The 19,335-nt window shown below is 41.8% G+C and overlaps 3 protein-coding genes across 19 annotated transcripts in view; 2 read left to right on the top strand and 1 right to left on the bottom strand.

Moving 5' to 3' along the window:
* dst (dystonin) overlaps window positions 1-5,302 on the bottom strand; it is a 115,172-nt gene extending 109,870 nt beyond the window's left edge. For 6 of the 16 annotated variants that reach the window (XM_076974201.1, XM_076974204.1, XM_076974205.1 and 3 more), the window contains exons 1-3: window positions 4,967-5,299; window positions 4,595-4,629; window positions 4,027-4,206 (exon numbers count right to left, since the gene is read on the bottom strand). In XM_076974201.1, coding sequence (XP_076830316.1) covers window positions 4,027-4,206; window positions 4,595-4,629; window positions 4,967-5,147 — 396 coding nt within the window. In that variant the 5' untranslated portion in view covers window positions 5,148-5,299. Of the gene's footprint in view, window positions 1-18; window positions 96-202; window positions 347-4,026; window positions 4,207-4,594; window positions 4,630-4,966 lie in introns of those variants that run through there. The other 10 variants (XM_076974206.1, XM_076974207.1, XM_076974217.1 and 7 more) reach the window with 7 other exon arrangements.
* A 1,404-nt stretch (window positions 5,303-6,706) lies between these two features.
* On the top strand, window positions 6,707-16,347 carry znf451 (zinc finger protein 451). 2 transcript variants are annotated; one of them, XM_076974391.1, is made up of 14 exons: window positions 6,707-6,900; window positions 7,237-7,320; window positions 7,408-7,482; window positions 7,621-7,734; window positions 7,833-7,947; window positions 8,095-8,245; window positions 8,499-8,625; window positions 11,619-11,778; window positions 11,931-12,078; window positions 12,244-13,679; window positions 14,073-14,150; window positions 14,271-14,348; window positions 14,752-14,781; window positions 16,182-16,347. In XM_076974391.1, the coding sequence occupies exons 2-13, from the start codon at window positions 7,267-7,269 to the stop codon at window positions 14,763-14,765; spliced, it is 2,550 nt and encodes an 849-aa protein (XP_076830506.1). In that variant the 5' UTR covers window positions 6,707-6,900; window positions 7,237-7,266; the 3' UTR covers window positions 14,766-14,781; window positions 16,182-16,347. The 2 variants fall into 2 exon arrangements, with proteins under 2 accessions (XP_076830506.1, XP_076830505.1); XM_076974390.1 differs by lacking the exon at window positions 14,752-14,781 and having other exon boundaries at window positions 6,708-6,900.
* Window positions 16,348-16,488: 141 nt separating this feature from the next.
* Window positions 16,489-19,314, top strand: bag2 (BCL2 associated athanogene 2). Its single transcript, XM_076974395.1, has 3 exons — window positions 16,489-16,712; window positions 17,332-17,441; window positions 17,530-19,314. Exons 1-3 carry the CDS (start codon window positions 16,588-16,590, stop codon window positions 17,928-17,930), a joined length of 636 nt encoding a protein of 211 aa, XP_076830510.1. The 5' UTR covers window positions 16,489-16,587; the 3' UTR covers window positions 17,931-19,314.
* Window positions 19,315-19,335: the final 21 nt, after the last annotated feature.

Below are 19,335 nucleotides of genomic sequence, written 5' to 3'. Positions count from 1 at the left end.
GCCACTGTTCCGCCTCACCGTGTTTACTATCGCAGGAGACGGATTCGAGCAACATATACACGCCAATACGCTTCAGGACAGCATCGGTTCGTGCACACAGACTGAAATCATGTCTCACTGACAATAAAAACCAAAAGCGTGCGGAGCGGCTGGAAAAATCAAATGCATGTGGCTCCCCCGACAGGGCGAGGAAAACACTTACCGCCGTGTACACGGAGATCCTGCTTGCACCTTCCATTTACACGCTGCTTTTGACACAACCACACCCTTCTGTATACAGTCCTGCACTTGTGTCATGCAGGTTAATCCCTAATGTTAAATCCTGTCAAATCACTCAGAGGAATAAATAATACGTGGCGCTGTAATGCAGCCTGTGAAGATGCAACATGTCACCGCGTCATCATCCTCGGATACAGATATGTGCGGCTACAGCGCCATCCCTGTGACTGGGTCTACTGGGTGCGTGTGATTCACGCATCACTCTTGCCCAATCAAAAAGCAGCATATAAAGCCGTGTTTTACGCATGCTCATCACAGCTTTACCTCTGTCCATTCCAGGATGAACCCTTTCCCTGCTTTCGTGAGGGTTCCAATAAAGATCATTGTGATGTCTGCTGGGTTCATTAGTCCACATATCTTTTTTCTATATAAAAGGAAGTGTTTATATTATAATCAGACAGCACCACTGACCATGTATGCTGATTCTGAGAAGGTCAGTGGTTCACAGTCCTTATGTTTGGGCCACATTTAATATTGTCTGGGTTTCAACAGCAATGCTAATGCATAGGTTTCAGAATGTGGGACCTGATGAACACATCACTTCTGAGAGTGAATGTCTTTTTGTTTTTTCTCTTGTTTTTCTGAGACTTTTGGTTTTGCGTAGTGTGAAATCCAGGAGGTTTGTATTTTCATAGTACTTTGCTATGTGACAGAGGTGCTACATCTTTAGGACTTTTTACCAAAGTTGTACCATTTTTGTCCATGTTTCTATCATTTATTTGTAAGCAACAGTTCTCATTACCCAAAGACACATAGAAAGCAGGCAAGAGATGTGATACAACAGAACACTGTTTATAGATGTCAGTACCTCGTTATGAAATCATGAAGCAGTGGAAATGTAGGTATGAAACATGCTAGTATATTAGCACTGTGCTAATAACGCTGCATTGTGTTTTAGTGTTTTTCAGTGCATTCTAATTTCTTTCTTCCATTCTATATTATATTAATATAAAAAATATATATTCTATATATTATATTAATAAATAAATGTTGGCCTTTCATTCATGGTGCTGTGGTAATAATAAACAACAGAATGTCAAATAGAAAAAAATGTGGTTTTGTATGTATGTTGATCAAACAAAATCCAAAATATGCGTGTTAAAACGGAAAGCTACAATGTGAAAAATATTCAGTTCAATGTCATAAAACTGTGGAGTTCTCCCATGATGGCATGGCCAACAGACAGAGCGATGTTCACTGCCTCTTACTTGTATATTTGATATGCTTCCCTTCTAATAGAAAGCACTCTCCTGGATAAAGATCATCACATCACATTTGCCTTATAATGGAATATCTGCAAACCTCTCACAGATCAAATGCCAGAGCCACGTGAGTCAGATCAATAAGGATGAGGAAACATGATGTGCAGATAATGCATGCAGATAATGTAATTTGAGGATACATTTATGCTTATCTCAACTCTTCTCTGATTATTCCTCAATAAGCCTGAACAAAAATGTTATAAAGACACGTATATCTAAACATGAGCGGCTATGTTTGTTCCTCATGAGCAGCAATGCTATAGTGTAACAGCTACAGTGACTATTATAGGTACTGTCCTACATCTGAAATTTCTACTGCCCATGAAACTGATTAAAAAATACATTAATTGTAAGGAACTGGAGTAATTAGTGAACAGCGGATGAGGAAGCCACATGCACATCCTTCACAAACACACACAGTCACTCTAGTTTGCTTCCTGCTTAATGTAAATATTGGCCAAGGAAGGCTTAAAACAGCGTGTCTACTTTCCTTCCTATCATTCCAGCCTAATAGCAGGCGTCATATACTATTTCAGATTTTGTAAAATATGATGACACAGTTACATACATTTATCTATGTACCTACAGTATATCTGTCCTTAAAAACCCAATGAGTTCACAATAGGTTCATAATGTATAAATTATGCATAATTGAACAACCATTTGACAAAAATACATATCTGGGGCAATACTTACTTAATTTTGTTGTGTAATTAACATACACATTCTGAAGCTAGAATAAGTAAATACAATTTTAATAGATCAAGAAAGTATCTTTGGAATGTGTGAATAAATACCACAGAGAATTTGTTTGACTTGAAGACTTTGTTTACAAAGACTTTATGAAGGAGATATTGAATATATTTTCAGCCAGGGAAAGCTACACCAAACTATAAGACTTATTAAAACATATTTGTTGTAGGAATGCATTAGTGTTGCAGGAATTTACTTCAGTATATAATTGTTCTACTAACATGTGGTTTCACAGGATTTCAAAAGGGTCATTTAAATTTCATGTAAGAACCCACATTTGACTGGTAAAATCAAAAAATGAAAATTCGATCATATTAGTCCCACTCTCGTGGCATTACACTGGCTTCTGATTAAATATCGAACTGAATTAAAAATTCTTGTTAACCTATAAGGCGTTAAATGGTCTTGAACTCATTGCTTACTACAACCCATCTCCCCCTTTGTGCTCCCAAAATGCTGGATTTCTCCTAGTTCCAAAAATTTGTAAGACTACAGTCGGAGGCAGAGCTTTCTCCTTTAAACCCCTCAATTATGGAATAGCCTTCCAGCTCCAATCTGAGATTCTGACACAGTTCCAATCTTTAAATCTAGACTTAAGACTCACTTATTTAATCAAGCCTTCGGTTAATATTCCCCTTGTAATGTGTGGGGCTCGTGGCCCCCCGCAGATGTTGAGATTTATGGTAATCTGAGATGTTGATGCTGTCATCCAGCTGTGTCATGGCATCACTCTAGTTGTGACAATGACTTGACTGGTAAGCAATGTCTCAGTGAGCCCTCATGCCTGTGGTCACCTCCGAATCCCTCCCTTTAGTTATGCTGCTATAGATTAGCCTGCCGGAGCCACATGCTAATCACTGGCATGTGAGCTATGTATATTTAAATCAATGGTGGTTTAAATTGATGTCCACACACTCAACCTGTACTGTCTATCTTTTTGCATGCTTCTACCCAAGACGATTGCATGCAAGCACCTACAAGCACCTGGGAGATGGTCTGGTTTGCTGGTGGATGTACTGATGCCGGGGTTGGATGTGCCATTGCCACAAGAGGACGTGCTGATGCTCCTACCTGAGGCTCACCATCTGCACTGAAGGGACTGTGACTATTTGGCCGGGGAACTAGAACCATAACCATAACTGTAGAACCACCTTTTGTCCACAAATACGGACTTGTGCTAACGGGCCGTCCAATGGAGGATGGGTTCCCTTTTGAGTCTTGGTCCTCCCGAGGTTTCTTCCTAATCCCCACCATCATAGGGAGTTTTTCCTTGCCACTGTCACCTTTGGCTTGTTCATTAGGGATCTGGACCCATACGATTGTAAAGCTGCTTTGTGACAACGTGTGTTGTAAAAAGCGCTATATAAATAAATTTGACTTTGACTTTGACTAATCCTGCCTCTTCCTTCCCTAAATGTGGCTGAATTCTTGGTGTAACATGAAAGAGGTAAAATCTGTAGTACTTGGTAATTGTGGACAAAAGGTATGACCAAATGTTATAAATAATGTAAACAAATGCATACATTCTAAAAGGTCTGAATCAGGCATTTCTGAATAGCCTATATATAAAATTATACTGTCTAGCAGTGCTGATGTAAAGGTGCTTGTGTAATGCTTTCACAGAACTCATGACCATGAGTCAACAACTCATGAATCAAGTATAGCAGAATAACCATCGTGGGATTAATTCTGTTAGGATATGAGAACTTTATAAGTGTGAAAAGTCACCTACTGGTTTGCGAGTTGGTGTTAATTGAATGGAGTGATAAAATTCAGGCTGGACTCTCTTCTTCACTTTGCGTTTTCTCGCAGTAGTAGAGTCTGTGTCACTCTCGCGAATGTCACCGAGCGGTTCTTCTGACACGCGCGCTCGCGCGCTCCTCCTGGCATGACGCGGGCTGTGCCGAAATCCCTGTCAACATTACAGACCCAGACGGTGATGCACCATTCACACCTTTAGCTTTGATTTAAGTCCTTATTTTCAACATATGTATATTTTCTGTTCCACACTGTCGTACACAAAAATATAATATAGAAGTATTAACACAGTAAGTAAGATTAATATTATATTATTATATGTAGGTAATGGCCAAAATCCTGTTTATTGATCACACATGCGCAATGCGTATTTTACAGTTGGCAAACTAACTTTAAGACGCTTTATAAGTGCTTTAATGCCTACAAAGCAAAGTTCAACATAGCACAACTTTTTCATAACATTCGCGCAATTCAAAATGTTTTTAGAGACTTAGCGAAATAATGACCTTGACAGACGAAAAAGAAAAAGAAAAGGAATTTACCTCAGATCGAAAGTGGTGTGTTCGAAAACCAGCTTCTGGAACAAATTGGAAAGGTTGAAATAACTCACCTCTGTTAATTTACCGTCTATAAATGGTAAGCTTGTTCAGTCAACCAAAAATGCCCTCCAAAGACGTTAGATGACACAGAGCTATAGGGCTACATGGTGATGCTGCGGACCAGTGAGAGCCGCTGTGTGGACGCTTCAAGCGCGACCATGAGCGCATACGCCGGGTGGGACATATGGGACGCCAACATACCAACGGACATCCAAATGATATTGTTATTGTACCATCAAATCTACGGAAATGGGCTACAACAGAGGAAAACAGCACGCTAGGCTTTGGATTCAAGCCAGTCAGGCATTTACTCACCGCGACTCCGTGATCGCCTTGTAAGCACTGATTTTATGGGAATTTTCTCATTGCGAAGCTTCCGATGCCAGCAACAGAGAAACAGAATTGTGGCGACAGTCCCAAGCAGAAGCAATAATAACAGCAGCACACACTGAATACTTAGAGGTCTTAATAAGACCAAAAAAGCCGCAGCAATCATCACGATGTAGGGCAGCCCCACCTGTAAAAAATGGGTCCCTTATCTATAGGCTAAGACTGCATGCCGACGGGAGAATTGGTTCACTTGCGTTCCTTATATTCAGGCTATCTGGAGGTCTGTTGGTTTCAATAATGTAAGGCAACAACAAGCCATGACTCAGCAGGAGCCCCTCTTTACAGCTCAGGCAGGGGGAGCGGGCATCTGCATCTGAGCTCAGCAGGGCTGCGGAGAGGAGGATATTTAAAGGTATCCGTTCTGCACAGACATCACACACGTACATGAAATCATGGATGTCACAACGTCAGTAATACGTGTCTTTTTCAGGACAAATGAGCTGCCCAATTGGAAACCCCCAAAACTGCTTGGGGTATCTTTCTTTCTTTCTATTTTTTTACCTGATAGTCTTGTTGATATGTCAATCAAGAATAAAAGTCTAAATGTATAATGTTTTATTTCTAATTTAGCTCATCTCATAGTGTTGACGACCTTCAAATAAACGGTTTTAGACCGCAGGAATAATTTTGGGTGAATATTTTTGGAAGCAAGAAATCGAGCAGGGAGAATGTTTTAAACAAGGCCACAGTAATATTATTGTGCTTGATACACTCATATGAGTGTGACACCTGCAATAACAAAACAACAACTATAAAAACCTTCTGTAATTACCAAGTCAGAGCAACTGATGTATTAAGAATGGTCAATCAAGAACATATCTGGTTAGTAGTGGTCTGAAAGCCACAAACACATGTGGTAACAGACGGACATTTTGTAATTGCAAACTAAATGCGCCATACTTACATAAAAAAATAGTGACAATTTTGTTAGCAAGTGTGTTTATTGTGTGGTTTCAACACATGAACAAATATCTAAAGCAGCATAATATCGTCATTCATGGCATAGTCTAATGAATTTGCAGTGATTCTGAATTATTGAATGATACTGCTGTTATTACATATTTGGGGTTCTTAGCTATAAAAGTAAGACACTGCAAAGTGTTGAGAAAATAATTCGCTCATATAATCACTTAATGAATGAACTGTGATTCATTCTGTTTTCCTAAATTGCTGTTTTTCAGTTGTGAATAATAAAAAGCACTCTGGAATTTTCCCACCTCTAGGAGAATAATATTTAGAAAATAATCCTAGAGAGTCCAATGTTTAATTTTTCTGCAAATTACTGCAATTAATATATAATTTCTGTAAATAGTATTATATGTTCCACGCTGTTCTCGTTCGCTTTTGTGGATTGTGCTGCTTTTACTGACGTGCAACTGACTGTTCACTGTACCCATAACAGGAATCATGATCTTGGTCATGAGCTAAATCAAGTTTAAAGTGTATTATAAGGGTTCATTGCTGTGGCCCTCCACATCCTTCTTTAAATTAATATACTAACACTGTTTCTGGCTACTCAACCTGAAAGAAACTCTACATACAATGTCCTTGGAAACATGATTGATTTCAGCTACATTTACTAGTACAGTATCTTGCTTTAAATTAGTCAGTTTCACTCACCAAAACAAAAACAGACTTACGACCAAGTTTGCAGGATCGACTTTTACTTTGAAAACTGCCTCAGATTTCGTTTTATCGGTGCTTGCTTCACAAATCTCCAAAACAAGCGGGTATCTATTTTTTTTAGCAACGTCCTGACCCAATTTACTCTTTACAGGCGTGTTCTTTGTCAACCGACGGAGATACTGCTGTTTTCTCAGCGTGAGAATTGACCGTTTGATGGAGGGACGCCGTTAAAAGTGAGAGGGGTTTATGCACTTGTGTTGGTTCATATCACCTTGCCAACTAGCCACAGATACAGCGAGCTAGCCTCGGCTAGTCAGCTCAGACACCCGTGTTGTGGAGCGACCAGAGTGTCTTAGTCAGTTTAAATAAACTTCTCCTTATCCAGTAAAACAAGATTATTCATATTGATAACACACATGTTATTTAAAAAATGAACTAAGTTTACATGCCGTGCTGAATTTCAGTTAAATGGAGAGTCTTAGCATAACTTTACAGTGCATTTTAAAATGGTTATAAAGCTGTACAGTGAGTTGTAACGTGGTGATCCAACACTCTTGATTACTTCACAGATCTCAAACCCAGCAGGTGGCCAGCTAGCTATGTCTACTACAGCCACTGAAGATGCCGAGGAGGACGACGTTGAGTTTGTATCTGTGAGTGGAGTTAAAATATAATAAGATATTTTAGTGTGTGGTTTACACTGGAGAGCTGCACACCTGAGCTCTGTCCTTGTGTTTCAGGAGGGTCTTCTCAGACCAGTCCTGGAGTGCATAGACCTCGTGAGTGATGGAGAGGAGGGTGCAGGTGTTTCTACGGTGAATATCCTGTGTCTTGCGGATCAGTGATCACCCAAAGAGCAGTACCATGTATAAAAAATATATTGCATACATGAATTGCATGTGTGTTAATACTACACTTTTATTTACTTTTCACACTTTAAATTAAATGGCTAGATTGAGGATCTTGTTGACAAACAGAAAGCACAGGCAGTTTCTACCTTGGACAGACTGGCACGGAAGGTTGCAGTGGAGAAACAAGAGAGGGCAGAAAAGTGCAAAGCCTTCAAGGTTTGTTCTTCCTCGCTGTCATTGATATTTTTTTCTATTCCATCTACCCTTACTGATCATTTCATTTTGAAAATGTCATGCTTGTGTTTGTTCGTCAGGAAAAGATGATCTCACTGCAAGCTCACGGACGGCAAGAATTGGCAGACAGGCGCAGCAGCAGTGTGGACAGTAATGACGCCAGGCGCTGTGTGGACATCTGGCTGAAAATGCCAGGTTGATTTTACCTCACAGTCAATGCAGACTAAACTGAGTTTTTGTACATTGAGTTTCTGTATCACTGTGGCTAAACTGAATTATGTAGTCTAGCATAATAGCTTCTTGTGACATCATGACAATGGATTTTATTTTCATTTCACCCAGGATTAAAACCTGGCATCATCAACACAGACTCAAGCTGGAGGCGAAGATCTGTCCCCAGTCCCTCATTCAGACCCCGTCCTCAAACCTGCCCTGTGATTAACTGTTGCAGAGTCTATGATAATGTTCCTCTTCTCGAGGGTCACCTTAAAAGGTCAGCGTTGGAGTCCTGCATCAGTATGTGATTTGGCATGTGCCTTGTAGGTTATATGGGCTTAGATTTGACTTACAAGACCAGAAATATATACTACAGTCTACAATGTTGATATTTTCATAAAGCCCTTTTGTGTAGTTTTGGCAGTCTAAGACTGCAGGTCACATGAATGTAGTGTACCATCAGAAACACTCGGATGTTCTCAGTGCATGCAACGTTGATCTCAGTTTTGGGATATGTTCTGACTTTGTAGATTTGACCACTCACCATGTGATCCCACCATCACCCTTAAGGGCAGCCCTGCTTGTGTTTATGCCTGCGTGGCCTGTGGCAAGCACTTTGACACCAAAGAGGCCTGGAAGATGCACCTGGATTCAAAGGTTTTTCCATTTCATTTTAATTCTCATTAACCAGGATCAATTCTAGGATTTTATCCTAAGGGGGTTCAGCCCCCAAAGAAAATGTGGAACACGCTACATTATACATCAATAAAACAAAGGGTTATGAAATTCTCTGTGTGTGTGCAGGTCTAGTATACACATTTTGTATGAATGCAAATTGGATAAATATTGTCCATATTATGTATTATATTGATAAGGCACATTTACTAATGTAAAATTTATGGAAATACATAACACATACCATCAAGAACTAAATGAGTTCTGAATTTGACAACCATGAGAGAGACCACACCATTTAACTACACTAAAGAAATGCCCTGGGTATATGACAGCGCTTATTAGCGCCCTCTAGTGGTAGTGTGGAGGTATATTCTGTTGCTTTTGTGTTGTGTTTGGTGTGCCACTGCGGTGCTGATTATTTTGCATATATAGAAAGTTAGCTAGCGTGGGAATAGCATGTGGTGTAGATCAGGAACATTATCTGACGGTGCTAGATTTTCATTCCAAATAAGTGAAACAACATATTGTGAATGTGGTAGTCATTGTCATTGTGGTAGTCATTGTTTTATTACCAGTATGACCACATAAGTTTAAAAACATTTGAATATCCATCTATGGAAAAACATACATTCTCTGACACTACAGAGAAAAACATTTGAGCACTTTGCAAGTACCCGTCGCTGCAGAAGCAAAAGTCCAGGGGGTGGAGCTAGATCTAGATCCAACTCCTCCCATCGTCCATAGTTTCTTTTGGTCGGTCCAGGGGGCGGGCGGAGCTGTATCTAATCCAACTCCTCCTACGTGTCGCTTACGTTTTCCGACCAGGAAATATAAATCCAATAAATTCACCCTTAAGACTTTTACCGTTTAAAGATCAAAATGTTCTTTAAATGTTATTTAAATAACAATACACATTTTTTTAAGTTTACAAGAAAACGTAAAAGTGGACAGGAATAATGATCTGTGATTGCTAACATGATAAAATACAGTACATTTCTTAAATATGTACCATTTCATATTTTTTTTTTTACCTTTAATAAAAATTACTTTTTTTGTTAGGACGGTACACTTCAGGTGCGCAGAATGGACAGTGGTATTTACTACAACATGTAGTGCACTGCACAACCGAAAGCGTCTGTCCTTTTTTCAAAACCGTGATATGCATCTATAGATGGATGGAAAAATATAAATAGCATTTTATTAGTTGTTGTGAAGTTTTTCAGTGAACTGGTTAATGAGGATCATGGCCGCTACATGCACGCACTACTGAATAATCCCCCTCGAAGTGTCCATGCGGTACCGAACAACACAACCATTACAAATTATAAGTAACAGTAAACACTAATTAATTTAACAGTTTATGTCCAATATGAAGAACACAACATACATAAGTATTTAATACATCTGTATTCTGTTTAGCTAACCGCTCGTCTTCTAACATCAGTTTTTAATGTCACTTAGACACCTAGATTAGATAAACTTAACAGTGGTTGTTCGTGCAAACAGAAACAGTCAGATTTAGTATAATCGCCAAAGGAAACTAGTTACTAGCATTAGCAAGATGAAAATTGGTTTGTTATGAACTTTCACATTCATGATTGTTTACAAATGAACGGCAAGTGAGTAAATAAGAATAGTAATTAAGGACGGAAATAGTGATTTGGAATGGCTGATCTGATACAACTCCTCCTGCGTAGTGCAATTACTTCAGACCAATGAAAACACCACGGTGGGAGGAGTTGGATCTAGATCAGCTCCACCCCCTGGACTTTTGCTTCTGCAGCGACGGGGTATCTCGCACTTTGGGCTAGCTAAAAAGGGCTCATGAAGAATCTAAAAGATGACTTTTAGTACATAGTTCCTTGGTAGCTGCTCAGTTTACCTTGTGTTCAGCATATTCTCGAGCATTTAAAACATACTAGTGTGCTGCGATAATGCTGCCTGAATTTCTACGCAGTTAGATTATGAGGACAATCCACCAACTTCATTATGAGCAACAACATTTTTGCACTCATCTGTAGGACTTTCATCTGTAGCCATTTATTAGTTCATTATTGTACACTACATATCCATGCAGCCAAAATGATACATTTGGTACCAATGCAGTTGACCACTTAGCTAAACATTTTAGGAAGCCCAGTTGTTTGTGTGCATATTTGTGATGTAATGATATGCAACGATATAGTGTCAATAATGACTAAATTATTAGTCATCACATATACTGTAAAATCACATATACTGTATACATCGCATCAATGCAAATGAAAATATGTAATTATGTCAACTAGCCAGTCTATGCCTGATATATGCCTCACTTCAGTAGCAGAGAAAAACTTTGCACCATAATCACTAATAACTGATCAAATGAAGGGGGAAAACTTGATTGTTTGTTGGAGCGTTTCAGTAAAGCTCAGGTGAAGCGGACCACTAAATGTGAGTAGATGTATTTGGCAGAATACGGCTTGTGAAACATTTTTGGAGGAAAACGGTGGGGCTAAAGCATGCATGTATGATTTTTCTTTTATGTAACGTGTTTAGAGCAAGGACTACCATCATGCGGCCAGTAACAAATCTGATCGTAGTATTTCCTGCCTGGTATACAGTAGCGACAATTTGATATTTTATGTAAAGCATATTGTTTAAATGAGTATTATTTTGGGGTGGACCGTGGCTCCTCCTCTTCCTGTACAGTAGGGGTCTCATATACTTTTCACAAAGGGCAGGTGTGGCAGACAGTTCCCCTTCCAGCCCAGCAGGAACACGTCCGATACAGCCGACCACTTGTTTGACGACTGAGCACAACTGCTTGAACAAGTGGAATCTAAAGTGCTTGACAGAGAACCTATAGCCACACCAGATGGGATCGCCCACCCCAATTAGGGCCTAATGTGTCGAGCTGTAAAGTATGTCTTTTGTAGAGCTTTGCACAAGACGTCATGACCTAAAAGCGTTGTGTTTGTTTGCCGCCACAGTTGTCCTCGTCCAACCCCGACGGCCACGTCAGCTCTCAGACCGGCCAGCTAATCGTGTGCTTTGCTTGCCCTGCCTGCTACCTCCTCTTCAACATTAGAGACGAGTGTCTTCAGCACATGGCTGCCAAGAACCACTTCACTCGGTCCATCTCTCTAGGCGGTTAGTGTCAGTGCTGCGCTCGCTAAAAGCTGCTGCTTCACTTACTGCATACATTGTGTAAAACCTCCATGCTCAAGTCGATAGAGTGAATATAAAAATTTCTAGTGTTTTTTTTTTTTTTTTTTGAATAATTGTTACCGTTTTCCAAACAGTGGTGACTTCGCCGCCCGTGCCCATACCGGTTCCACAATACGCAAAGAACCGTTTAATTGCTTTATGTAAAGATGTTGCATTCAGTGTGAAATGCTCAACTTGCTCAAAGGTGCTTACCTCACACATGGAAGCAAAGGCCCACTTCAAGTAAGTTTACCTGAACGTTTACCTGAAGTACCATAATGTATTTTGAAATTTCATTTAAAAATAGTAATGACAGTGGAATCACAATTTTATTTAGAAATTTATTTTCAAATTTTTTGCGCTAATACTTGCATCATGCTTGACGCTGTTGTGTTTCTACCCTCCCAGCGTGCACTGCAGGCAGGGTTGTGCCATCGCTGAAGCCAACCAGAGTGTAGCTCAGGTTATGAAACAGATGGCGGTTTCGGGTCGCTGCACCTCCTGCACCAAAATCTTCCTCCGCCAACGGCTGATGGAGGAGCACGGAGAGCAGACGCAGCACACGGTGGAGGCCGTCGGCAGCGTGGAGCTAGCGCTTCTGCATTACAGCAGCTACTGCGAAAGCAGAAGGCGCCACCCCTTCAAATGTGCCAAAGCCGAAGCTCGCGGAGACGAAGGAGAGAAGGCCGACCGCCTCGGGTCCCGCGCCAAACGGCGGAGGCTCTCCAGCTCAGGTTCTCGCGCAGATGACGGGGCTGTGAAACTCGCCTGGTTCTGCGAGTGTGGCCTGCGCTACGTGGAGGAGGAGCAGGCCAGCAAGCACCTTCTGGCGGCCAATCAGATCTTTCACAAGTGCGCCATCTGTGGCAAGCTGATGGGCGAGTCGTCCATCGCCCGTTTGCACATGAGCAGGTTTCACGGTGGCGCTCACCTGTCCAACTTCCTCTTCCACTGCCGCCTGTGCAAAGTGGAGATGCCCCGCATGGAGGACATCCTGGCCCATGTCGGCGTGTCCCACCGAGGCCACACTTACTATCAAGAAAGAGAAGATACCGCGGAGACGACCTCGTCCCGACCTGCGCAGAAGCCCCGCTCCAGCGCCGTGGCCCCTTCCGCGCCTCGTGCGAGCGAGCGACGATGGCTGTGCAGGATGTGCGAGGACCTGTTTGAGTCCGAGGCGGCGGTGCGCGCGCACTGTGGCGACGTGAGCGCCCACAGCTTCCAGAGGTTTGCCTGCGGCCACTGCCCGCAGAAGTTCTTCAAGGAGTCTACCCTTCGACGGCACTGCGCCAACGAGCACGGTGGCCGCCTGCTCCTACGCTACTTCTGCGGCCTGTGTGACAGCATGCCCTACGACTCTGAGCGCGACTTCCAGGAGCACTACAGTAGCCTGCACAGCGGGGATTACTACCGCTTGGACCAGGCCGAGAACGGGGCTTCCGCAGCCCCGGAGAGCGCGGCGGAGGTCCCGACAACCAGCAGGAGCGCTCCGTGGCTCTGCGCCTGCATGGGCTCGCAAGGAACCGACGAGGAACGGAAGTCCTTGTTCACGCAGTGCATGAAGCGGCTGGCGGGCGAAGGCGCGTGCACGTACGTCTGTCGCCGATGCGCGGCGGTGGCTGGCTCTTACGCGGAGATGAAAACGCACATCTACCTGAAGCATGAGGCCCGGGGGAAGGACAAGAGCTTCGATGTGGTCTGTGCGTCGTGTTCGGAGAGCCACGGGGATGTGCCCAGTTTTCATTCGCACTACCATGCCCTGCACTGCTTACAGGAGCCCTGTGTGTCTTCTAGAGGGAGCAAGGAAGAAACCCCCACAGAGGAAATCTCAGTGGCCACGAAAGGTGAGGCTTATTTATCAGTTTATAAAATGGGTTTTTTCTACCTGTATCTGCTCTGGAAGCAGCAGTTTTATTAATAGAAGCATACAAGGGAGCCATTATTTGGCAGAGTGGCTCAATGAAGTTTGAGTGAGGTCTTTAATACAGTTGGATGTATAGTATTTGGTAATGTAGTGTTTGCTAACTAAACATGGCAGTCAGTATTTAGTTAACGGCACCTTGTGTGAGTCACGTTGGGGAAGTTTTGGCATTCTAAGCCATTCCCTTTCTGGCACTACAGAGAAGGAGAATATTTGAATAGATGGCTCCAGACATTTCTCAGCTGTCTCACAATGGGAGTCTTGCATGTAGAGATTATGAATTACTAAGAAGGTTTACTCATTTGCCTCTTTCTAGCGGAGGAGTTTCAGGATGTGAAGAGTGTCGTCACTTCAAGCACTGATGTTACTGTAGAAAACCCTAAGGACTGTAAAGGTACCCAAAGTGAATTTGACAAGTTTTCAAGAATCTGCTGTTTCTTGTCATTTTTTCTTTGAGCTGTTTAGCTTTAATATGCATGTTGACTATAAAACCAAAAGATTTTGTTTTCCTTAGATGACATTGATGAGGAGATGAAACTGGCTTTGGCTTTGAGCGTAGAGGAGTCAAGAAAGCTAACAGAGTTTGATCAAGGTGGGTCAGGGTAACTACAGTGAGTCCCCGCTTAACGACGAGGTTAGAGACTGAAAAGTCCGTTGTAAAGCAGTTTTTGTCATTAAGTGTGACCCTAGATTTAGATTCGCTTTGATCGTAAATACGGTATAGAAAACACTAAATGTTCTCGTGCGTACAGCGTGAGAAAGAGTGATTGCGTTGCCGAGATGGGCTGCGGTGGAGGCTGCACTGCCTCCGCTTATCGTACACAACACCCCACAACACCCCACTCTGCTGCCACAGTTGGTCGTAACTCCGGTCCGTCGTTAACTAGACCCGTCGTTAAGCGGGGACTCACTGTACGTTTGCAGTTTACCCAGCTGGCACATCGTATCGAAATGTTTTCCTTTGCATTCATTAATCGGCTGTTTCTTTTCACCAGCTTTGCATGCATGAAATCTGGTCCGAGTGGGTATGTTCAATAACTTTGGTAAACTCACTGTGGGTTCTTATGGGGAAAGAGGCAAGGGTAATAAACACTTTTGAAGCCTACATGGTGTGATGTGAGGGCTTTCTGTCTGCGTGTCCTGTCATTATGCAGATAAAAAATATCAGACTGCTTTACAGTAAGAGTTTGTGTGTGTGTGTGTGTGTGTGTGTGTACATGTATAAAATTCAGAAGCATTGCACAGGTGATGAAGAACCCCTGTCCAAACGTCTTGTTTCTCTGGAAACAATATATATATAATTCTCCTCCTCCAGTTTCTTATGTTTCCAGGACTGCACTCTTCAGATTTTATTCCCAGGATCTGCTGGAATCATTCTCTCAGTCTGGGGGTCACAGCCTCTAGCCGTCATGTGGTTTCTGATGTTCACGTGGAATTGCTATATCTATCACTATTACCCTCTACTGCTGTTTGTCCATCATTACTATATCCGGGGAGTTATCCATTACAGTTTTGTCAGTCTGTATATGGAAGTCCTGCACAATTCTCCAGCACCTTCGGATGTGTTTCCTAGTTTGACCTCAAAACGTCCGACCCAAACTCAGCACAGATGTTTCCGTATATTGTGCCAGACACTTGGTTAGAACATCCATGTACACGCTACCTGCTAGCATCTGGTATCCTGCTGTTATGTGCTGGATGATCTCATGGGCATCTTTGCACAGTTTGCATCTCAAGTCCTGCTTGGTGTGGTAGATCCCAAACTCTACTGATTGTGTCTTTCAGTCCAACCTTGTCCAACCATAACATCAACCACTACTACTGCTGGTGGTACTGTATAACAATACTGTATCCATCCCATCCTATACATATCCATGAATGCTTGTGTGTGTGTGTGTGTGTGTGTGTGTGTGTGTGTGTGTGTGTGTGTGTGTGTGTGCATTATACATTTGTAAATAGGTTTGAAATTCCAAGTACCTGTGTATTTAGTGGTTGGGGTGGGGAGGAGTTGATTCATACCTCCCCAGTGCACTGTGATTGGTATATATCAGTATGTCCTGTAGGTAATTGGTAGTGGAAAAGAATTTGCATGCCTTGTTCCAGGTACATTCGTAACACCTACTCTAGATTAGCACCTTTTTAAAATGGTTGCAAATATCCCTATCCTGTAATGTTATCGTAAACGTGGGCCATGCGTTTTAAATGCATTTGTAAAAGATGCTTGGAAATGAACTGGAACCTTTATACCACAGCGTCTACATGGTATGTCAGACTAATTTAGGGAAATAGCTCAACAATGTTTAATGCTCTTGGATATACAAATTGTAATATACAGTAATATACATTTATTTTACATGTTCAGTTAACTGCCTGCATCTGTACTTATTTCACCACACTGTTGATTAATTTCTCCTTATGTTCATAGAAATTGAAGAAGCTTTGAAAAGAAGTCTGGAGGAGTTTTGATCAGAAGAGGCTGCAAAGAGGAAAGAAAAGAAAAGAAAATGTTCTGGCAGTCATCGTGTAAGAGTATAAGTTTCTTTTTCGTGAATGTATTCTGAACTTTAAATAAAGAGAGCTAAATGACGTTACTTTCTTTGGGCGTTACTTTCTAGCTCATACACAATAACATCTGGTTGTTACAGTGAAGTCCGTCTTCCTAAGCCCACCCTGTCCCTAACACGTTTCTGCTCTTCCCAGAGGGCAAGGAGTATTGCCCCTGGGAAGTTCCAACCCATGTTTGGAGTTGTTACTGGAGGACGTTGTACTTCGAGGAAACCACTAGAACGTGTACTTGCTAACTCACCAGCGCAACTGGTTCGGTACACGCAATGGCCCAGGCGAAAATTAACGCGAAAATGAACGACGCCGGGAAAGGAGGGAAATTTAGCAGGACGATTTCAATGGCGGATCGATCTTTGCGACTTCTGGAGAGTCTAGATCAAATAGAAATGAGGTAGGTTAGACACCACGTCCGTGTGACGGTCAACTACAGCTCGTACGGCACCACAAGCCGTACGGGCGTTTTCCTAAAGGACGGGTGAGTAGGTTTCGCCGTGGCGTTAGTGCGGCTTATATCGTGATTGAGCTGTAGTCGTTGGCGTGTAAAAGACCGACAGCTGCGGCGACGTGGTCGCTCGGTGCAGCTGGAAATAGAAGCTGCACAAGGTGCGTTTGCTGGGGACACTAATACTGACCCTGCTTTAGACTTCACTTTACTTTTAACGAAGTCTCATATAGGTTATATATATTGCTAGGTTAACTAATAAACTGGTGTAGATTGCTTTTACTATTGTAAACAAGGAAAATGTCATCTTAAGCATTATTTACCATGTATTTATATTTTAATGAAAATATATAATAGTCCACAAGCGATGTTTTTGTGACTCCATATCCTGGGTGATCACTGCGAGCATCTGATCCATTAATCTCAGTTCACTTGAAATTGTAACTCAATTGCAATATATTATTATTGCATAAATCGTGTACAAATCATTTTCAGGAGTTATTGATTAGTGTCCTCACTTATTGTGTACGGGTAGTAAACAGTCAAAGGTGAACATGGTGTGTTTCAGGGTGGAGGCACTACGAGAGGCAGCAACAGCCATGGAGCAGGAGAAAGACTGCTTACTAGAAATGATCCAGTCAATTCAGAACAGCCAGGAAATACGAAACATATGTGACGGTAATGTCTGCAAAATCCAAGTGAATTCTCAAAAGAGCGCAATGTTCATGATTACAAGATTAAAACACGCACTGGGTTTTTTTTCCAGGAGAAAGAGAAGAACTGAATCTTACTGCTAACAGGCTCATGAGCAGGACTCTAACTGTGCAGGTCTCAGTAGACACCATCCGAAACCCGCAGCAAGAAGATGCGTTGAGGGAGGCCACGGCCATCATCGACGAGGTGGTGGCCAGAGTGCTGGAGCACGTGGAGGGCGCGAGGAGCAGGCTGCAGGCGCTGCACGCCGCGTGCGTCACCGACGCGCCCCACGCGCCCCTCGACCAGACGTTCCAGAACGTCGTAATAAGCTGCGCGCTGGAAGATCAGAAGAAGATCAAGCGGCGACTTGAGACCTTGATACGGAACATGGGAAACGCAGAACGAACTATCAGAATCATGGATCACCAGAAGGTTGACGAACCCAATAATGCTAGTGCCAATGGTAAATAAAGGCAGCAGTGTTTTGGGGTGTGTATTATATCAGTCTTCACTTAACTGACCATAGCCTGCACACTATCCCTATATTTCATAACACTGGTTTCATGAAGACGCCAGTGCACTTAACGGCCTTTATGCCTGATCGGTCATCATAACTAGATACGGTATTTGATTTACATTTCCTATCTGAAAAAATGTTTTTAAATGTTTATCACGATGCAAAAAAATGGGGGGGAAAGTTGCAAATACATAAAAATATTTAATTACAAAGCATTGTTTTTGAAGAATAACACGTGACGTGTGCCACACGCGCTCTAATTAGACCGCGCGCGCTCTGCAGCGCCAGTGAAATTCCTCATATGTGCGTTTGGCCTGTTGTCACAGCATGAAACCCAAACGGGCCACTGTAACCAAGGAGCAGCACGTTGTGAATGTAGGAAATGGTACTGTTTAAATACGGCTCAGTAGGCATTTGTATATCTGATGGTTTACATTAAGGGAACGTTCCTGTTTGTCTTTACTTCTATACACTAATGATCAAGGAAATAGAACACAGTATCACAGTTAAGTGGCCTAAGTGTAATTTATGCAGTGACTCAATATTGAGCACTATTTACTTTGAAATTATTTGGTAACCAATTTTATTATTTATTCACTATTATTTACTATTATCACTACCACTATTAACCACAATTATAGAAAGTGTTAACTTGAACAATTTGTCAAAAAACTTGAACTTTGTTATTGCTTGTACTTTAAGTTTGATGTAAGAAACACAATTTCACATTATTAAACAGTTAAAATAAATCTTTTATTGTAAAATGAGTACAATCTAACAACAGAGTGAGATGGGATCAAGGCAACAGATGTGATGCTGGGAGACACATTAGATAAGACATCAAAATAAATGAGTCATCACAAAAAGTCTCTTAAATGACATCGCAGTAGACTACTGACATTCAGACAACAGTTGGTGCAAGAAGTTTTGCCAGCATTCATTTGAAACAAAGCATTAAATACAGTGAAGGCATCACAACTACATGAGAATCATGTATAACCACTATTAGCAATCATAATAGCAGATATACTGAATATTTCAATGTATATTCTGTCAAAGTGATTTTTCTGACATAAAGTGCCTTAATTTCATTGTAGTGTAGGCATGATTTTTAATAGCAAAAGCCCATAAATGATATGATATGCAGAATTACAAAACACAAAGAGAGCAAGGTAGAAAGCAGATCACAATTGTAAACATGTTGCTGGCCACTGTGGCTAAGTACCATGGATCCACATTCACACTTTAACGAAACAGAAGGCATGCATGTTATGAATAAATATCAAAATATTACTAACAAGCCACACCAATGTGTTTTGTATGTTGAAAGATTTTCATGTGTGTTGCACTAAAGGTGAG

The sequence above is a fragment of the Brachyhypopomus gauderio genome, chromosome 15, assembly GCF_052324685.1.
Source record: "Brachyhypopomus gauderio isolate BG-103 chromosome 15, BGAUD_0.2, whole genome shotgun sequence".
Classification (NCBI taxonomy): domain Eukaryota; kingdom Metazoa; phylum Chordata; class Actinopteri; order Gymnotiformes; family Hypopomidae; genus Brachyhypopomus; species Brachyhypopomus gauderio.
This window is presented reverse-complemented; position numbering and strand designations above follow the sequence as displayed.